Here is a 7,087-nt window from a genome sequence, read left to right as displayed (position 1 = left end):
AAAATAAATAATTTTCCACTTTAATCTATTTTTCAAATAAAATTCGAAATTTCTGCATTTAAGAAATGCAATTTTAAAATATGTGGGAAAAAGATTAATAAAATAAAATAAAATATATTTTGAAAATTATTCAAATTTAAGTTATTATGAAATAAGATTTCAAACTTAAAATAATTTTCAATTTTAATTAAATAACATAAAAATAATAATATTTAAGTATCATGATGAAAATCAACTTAAATATTAATTTTCAATTTAATTAAATGTATTAAATTCAAGAAATAAATAATTAAGTATAGAGGAGACTTAATTATTAATTCTAATTTAATACTAGGAAAAATATACTTAACTTAGATTGTACCAAAATTAATTATTAAAAAATTAATTTCACAATCTATGATATTTTCCTAATTAAATATTAGAAATATGATTAGTACTAGTAATAACTATCTAGAATATATATCATTAACAAAGTGTTTTTCTAAAATTAACTTTAAAATATTAAATGAAAAATAAATTTCATACATTTTAAAAATTAATTATGTTGCTAATTCAATTTTAATTAGGTTAGACTAATATAATTAACATAATACAATTATTTAAATAAGGCAAATGAGCCTTCACAATTGGGGTAGTTCATGTGAGGGGGAGCTGGGTTCAGTATGTCGTACCCACTTCTATTGGCCCCCAACTCTCACACAAGGCCCAAAAGAGAGGAATTTAACCTTTAAATAAACAATTGTTATTCATTGAATAAGCCCAAATCTAATTGGGCCTAAATAAAATTACTTATGTCAAAATTTATTATAGCAACCTAGTCCATTTACTTAGTAAAACTTAAATGAGCTTCCTATAGGGAAATTTACACCCACTACTGATTTTTCCCATTTTATTTCATTTATACTGTGACACGCTGGAAACAACTTTTATACTGTTTTTTTTTTTGGCAGTTTACTGCCTTGAAACTTTATTATGTAAGGGGCTGGTCATTGCCACTTGTCACGATAGGGTTTTGCCACGTTTTTTTTTTTTAAAAAAAATTATTTTTAATTGTTTGATTTGACGGTTATGTGTGCTTATCAAAAGCGATTGTACTTTTGTATTTTTCTTTTATTTTTTTTATTATTTTCGAATATAAAATTTGTAATTGTAAATCTCTCTCCCCTCAACTGTTCATCTTCTTCCCCATTTTCAGTTTTCTTATACGGTTGTAGTAGTGGGTGGTTTTTTCATTTTAAAAAATTTCCAATCCCATCCCACTTTCTTAAACTTCCCTCTCATTTTCCCTCCCATTTTTATTATTTTTGTCTATAAATACCTTCATAGTTCCTGATAATGGCCGTTACTCGTTCATCACCATCTCCGGCTAAAGTTACAAAACCCACAAAACAATCGCAGAAAACCAGACCCAAATCAAAAATGGGTAAAAAAAATCTGAAAGAGAACCCTCCTAGCCCCACTTCCCCTTCTGTTAAAAGAAAAACCATTGCTGGACCTTCGAAGAACACTCGAGGAAAAAGACCTCGAACTGTTGTTGAAAATTCAGACTCAAATTTTGAGTTGGATTCTGAATTTCTTAAGTCGCCTGTTTCTGTTAAGGTATTTTACTATTTATCTGTTGTTATTTTGGAGGTTTTTTGTTTTTTTTTGTTAAATTCGATTTTTGAAGTTCATATATCTGGGTATTTGTTTGTTTTTGTCTCTGTATTTGTAATGATTTTATATATCTTGTTTGATTTATTTATGTGTTTTTGTTAATTTTTTATTTGTTGTTTTGTTGGTGTTGTTTTGTTTTATTTTAGGGCAAGGGTAAATCCCCTGTAAAGGTGTTGCCATCATCAGGTTTTTCTGAAGAAATTCCTGTTAATAGGATTGTTGAGGTTTGTCATGTTATGCATTCTGTTCTATGTTTTTTTTTATTGTGTTTTTGTTGTTGTTATTTTCGTAGTGTTTTATGGTGTTTTATCAGTGTTTTTTTTTGTTCTGTTTTTTAGGATTGGGAATGCAAGTACACCCGATCTCAATTCTATCATTCTAGAGTAGTAACATCTGGGTATTACTCTGTACTTGGAGACATTAAGAGAATTCTAACTGAAAGCCAATTGGAATTTTTTTCAAAATCTGTGTTTGGTTATTTTCTTCGGATTCTGGAGTACATAATTCATTACCAATTGCTTCATTGTTTGCTGTTGAGGGAGGTTCAGCAGCCTAATGGGTTGGAGTTTTGGGTTTGTGTCCAAGGGAAATATCTTAGGTTTAGTATCGAAGAGTTTGCGTTGGTCACGGGGTTAGATTGTCATGTTGATTCTGATTTTAATCAGTTTAAGCAAGATCATAATGAATTGGTCAAACATTGTTTTAAGGGGTACAAAAAAATTACCAAGGGTGCTATTCAGACTGCTTTTATTGCTGACAATCTTAAGGATAACGACGATCTTGCAGTCAAGTTGGCTGTATTGTATTTTGTGCAGTGTTATTTTTTAGGTGGTCCCCCTGGTAAAGTTGTTTCGTATGAGGAAATAGATGTTGTCGATAGTGGTCGATATAATGAATTTGGTTGGGGCAAGCATTGTTTTGATATCACTATGCATTCTTTGAAGGGTAAGATAGATTCTGGTTATAAGAGGGTAGTTCGTAGTGACGAGGATGGTGGGTATTACAGGTTATTGGGTTTTGCTTTGGCTATTCAATTCTGGTTTTTCGAGTGTTGCCCGTATGTTATTGGGAAACTGTCGTTGTACTCAAATGTTGGCATTCCAAGGATTTTGAATTGGCCTAAATTACCCAAGGACAAGGAGGGTATGGTGAAAATGGATGTCATGAACACCCTCATTTTCGATCGGTCTTTGAAAGAGGTAATCCTGTTGTTTTTTACACTATTTCCACTGTTGTTTTAATGTTGTTTTTGTGTACATTATTTATACTTTATGTTTTGATTGTTGTTGTTATTTTATAATTTCAGTTTCATGTGCATATTGTTTTTTGTTGGTTTTTGTTGTTTTAGTTAAAATTAAGAAACATCACTCCAACTTCCGTTGAGAGATTGAGTTTGAGCCTCACTGATTTTTTCTCTGGTGAGACTACTCCCGAGGCTGTAAAATTCAAAATTAAAGGTGGTTCCAAGCCTGCTGGTCAACCTGGCTTCATGGGTGCTTCTTCATCATCTGCTCATGAGAATGTCTCCCGAGTTGAGTTTGAGGAATTTAAAAAGTGTTTATCTGTTGTTGTCAGCCAGCAAGGGATACTTATGAAATCTGTTGCTGAGATGAACAAGAAGCTGGACATTCTTATTGAGGTGGTTTTTTTAATGTCATTACTTTTTCTGTTATTTTTTTAGTAGTGTTTTTATGTTGTTTTATACAGTAAATTAATTTTTTAATTTTTTTTTGTTCTCAGTCATCCCAAGGTGGTCTTACTCACAATGGATCTCAGTCTGAAGATGCTCTTCGTACTTCAGAAAATGAGGATGATGAAGATTCCACTTCGGAGGAAGACGAGGATGATAAATTCGACGATGACAAAGGAGATGATCATCATGACGATGAAACTGATGATGATGATGATGATCTGGGTGGAGATGGTGTTGGTGCTGGTCAGGATGAGGCTCACACGGGCGATGTTCGTAACGATGAGGGTGTTGTTGTCCCCGAGGTTGTTTCGAGGGATGATGATACCGGCAAGGTGGATGATGCCAAGAATTCTGATCCTGTGGAACCTCTTGCAGAGATCAAACAGGTGTATTTCTTGTTTGGACATCATTTTTTTTGTGCTTTTTTGTGTGGATTTCTGTGTTTTGTGTTTGTTTTAATAGTTTTTTACTGTTTTTTTTGTTGTCAGCCTGAACAGTCTCAAGGTGGGGAGGAGAACATTGATGTTGATGCAACAATTGCATCTGCTGTTAAAGCTGTGGAGAATTTGGTTTGTGTTTCTGTTTTTGTTCCTTTGTAATTTGTATTTATATGGTATTCTATTGTTGTTTTTATGGTGTTTTGATTGTACTATTTGAAATTTAAAAAAAATCTTTTTTAGATTGGTTCCTCAACTCATGCCCCTGCTTCTGTTGAGACTTATGAGAAGACTGATCTTGAAATGGTTGTTTTTCAAGAGACTCCTATTTTACGTCCTCAAAAGAGGGATCAGAAGAAAGGAGCTGTTTTGAAATCCCCATTCATTGAGCTTGCTTCTAGTGCATCTAAATCAGGTTCATCCTCAGTTTCTCCTGATGATTCTGTGTATAAGGTCGTTAAATATGTGTGTGGTTTGTGCTCGTTGGACAACAAGATTGGTGAACCTGTCGATCCGCAATTGGAAGCTGAGTTTGTCAAGTGGGTTGATACAAGTCTTAGAAAGCATAAATCTAAGTAAGTATTTTTGTAGGTGTTCACAGTTATATATCTCTTATCGTTTTCCATTTATTTTTTATATTTTTTTATTTGTGTTTTGATATTTTTTTATTTGTTTTTTTAGCACAACAACTAATGTGTATTGTAAGGGTAAGGACACAATATTTCCGCCATTTCGTTTTGGTGTTGAGGACATTATCAACAAGATGTGGTTTCACAACCTTGCCTACCCTAATTGTTTCCTTACCAATTCTGTAAGTTTTTTTTTATTATTATTATTATTTTACATATTGTTTTTTTTTTAATGTTTTTAAGTGTTGTTCTGTCAGTTTTTTATAAGTTTGAATGTTTTTTTACTTATTTTTTTTTTTGTTCAGCACATTGACATCATTTTCTATTATCTTCGTAAGAAAATAATGTACTCAGCCGAGCCGAAAATCAAAGTCACCACAACTGATTGCCTCTTTTGTTCTAGCATAACAACTTTGTATGAGAAGTTTGTTGAGAAAAACAACGATATATCGGTGTTGTCTCTTTCTCACAATGTGGCCCAGTACATTCAAGGTGGTAAGATATTATGTGCCACTCCTTGGCATTTGGTTGATCATGTTGTTATGCCTATCAATGTAAAATTACAGGATCATTGGATTTGTGGTCGTCTAAACATAGCTGAGCGGCGGATATATCTGTACAATTCATTGCGTTCTGGGAGGTATATGACAGCTGCCAAAGAGGCTTGCAAGCCTTTCTCTATTATTTTACCATATTACTTCTCTATGTTAGACTTCAAAGGCCTTCGCAACGAAGCTAAGTTTAGCACTATGGAACCGTTCCCTATTGTTGATGTTGATGGTTTACCCGAGCAGGTCACAGCGTAAGTTTTATGTTTAGTGTTCAATGTTTTTCACTGGTTGTTTGTATTTTTATTTTTTTGTTATGTGACTTTGTTTTTTATCAGTGTTCTCATAGTGTCTATTTTTGTGTTTTCTTGTTGTTTTTTTTTTCCAGTGATTGTGGTGTTTTTGTAGCATCATTTGCTGAGTATTTCATTGATGGCAACCCATCCCATCCTCTGATTTTGATGTGCAAATTCACCGCGATCGTTTGGCTGTGTTATTTTATCAATATGGCATGAAGAAGCAAACTGAGAACATTGAAAGTTAATCCGAGGCCCCTCCCAGCCTTCCCAAGAAGTGATTTGTTTTTTCAATCAGACTGTCATTGTTCTTATAGTTTTTTAATGTTGTTTTTATGTTTTTTATGTTGTTTTTCGTAAACAAACATTGGTGTTCTGTTATGTTTCCTTACGTTTTGTGTGGACAATATGTAATCTTTATTTTTGTATGTTTTTTCTTATTCTTCTTATGTACAAACAAGTTGGTATGTTAAAGTTGTTAGTTTTTTCATTTCACATCCCTTCTTTTTTTGTTTTTTTTTTCTTATAGTTTCTCTGTTTTTTTGAATACAAATATTCATTTCAGTATTAAAAACACAAACTGTTTCAATAACAAACTTCATATATATATTCAATTTAGTATCCAACATCTTTTAATATCCAATCTAAAGTATCAAAAATTCCCAATGTAATCAATGTTTTTCAAATAAAAACTGTATTCCCTTTGTATTTCAGAAATTTAAATTCCTCAATATCTCATTCTCAAAACGTATGTGTAGTTTTCTTTTGTTTTTCCACTGTTGTTCTGTTGTTGTTTTTATTCCCTTCTACGTCTTCTGCTGCATGTTCTTTTGTTATGCCCCAGTTCACCACATTTGCTGCACTTGTTGTGTTGATCCTTTTCCCATCCAGCCTTCCTTCTTAATGTTTTTGGTCTTCCTGATTTTACTCTTTCATGTGGAGGCAAGACTATAATATTCTTCACTTCTTCCGGTACCTCCCACTCACTTTGGTGTCCTATTGGGTAAACTGTCCCTGAATAAGTTGCCAGCCATTTTTTTTTTTGTGTAGTAATCTGAGCAGTAGGTGTACGGGTCCATGTTCATCTCCCTCATCACGGCCACTGCGTGCCCGCATGGCATTTCATCTATTTGGAACCTGTTGCACGTGCATGTTCTTTTTTCTAGGTCTACTTCCCACGATTCTTTCATTCTTGTTACCTCAAACAAGTAATCTATTGTTGCTTTAACCTGTTTTAAATTTTATTACAAAAAAAAAAAAACAAACATAGCTGTAATTCCTACAACAACAATACAAAACTATTAAAACAACACTACAACAACACCTTTTACTTACTGTTTGTTTTTTTTTTTTAAAAAAAAAAATGCATAAATAATATTTTACCTCCAGATTCAATGAGTATGTGTAATTTTTCAACAGTATGTCTTCTCCAGTTGGTGATAGCTTAGTGAAGGTGTTGTGTGCTTTTGTCCTATTAGTATGGGTCCATTGTTGCACCAATGCTCTCAAGAATTCTAGCAGCGTTGTAATTGGTAGCTCCCTTGCTGCCAAATTTGCAGCGTTCGATGATTCTGATATGTTTGAGGTCATTGTGGAATACCTCTTGTTTTGGCTATGAATTCTTGACCACTTCTCATAACCGATTTTTTTAGGTAAGGTCTTATGCGTTTGTCCAATCCATCCAATTCAGCCATGTGGAACTCGAATTGCTTTTCTGTGTAGGCTTTGACTGCTCCAAAGAATGGCAGATTGTATTTGGCAGCATGTTGTTTGAAGCTTGTTTTAAGGTTGCTCAAAATGTGGTAACCGCAGTAACTGTGTGCAATTT

At 33.1% G+C, this 7,087-nt stretch overlaps 1 protein-coding gene across 1 annotated transcript; it reads left to right on the top strand.

Annotated features, from left to right (window-relative positions):
* Positions 1-902: 902 nt before the first annotated feature.
* LOC133038844 (uncharacterized) lies at positions 903-6,449 on the top strand. The gene is made up of 3 exons (XM_061117244.1): positions 903-2,855; positions 3,005-4,597; positions 4,721-6,449. The coding sequence occupies exons 1-2, from the start codon at positions 2,586-2,588 to the stop codon at positions 3,335-3,337; spliced, it is 603 nt and encodes a 200-aa protein (XP_060973227.1). The 5' UTR covers positions 903-2,585; the 3' UTR covers positions 3,338-4,597; positions 4,721-6,449.
* The last annotated feature ends 638 nt before the right edge of the window (positions 6,450-7,087 follow it).

This window comes from Cannabis sativa, chromosome 6, assembly GCF_029168945.1.
Source record: "Cannabis sativa cultivar Pink pepper isolate KNU-18-1 chromosome 6, ASM2916894v1, whole genome shotgun sequence".
Classification (NCBI taxonomy): Eukaryota; Viridiplantae; Streptophyta; class Magnoliopsida; order Rosales; family Cannabaceae; genus Cannabis; species Cannabis sativa.
This window is presented reverse-complemented; position numbering and strand designations above follow the sequence as displayed.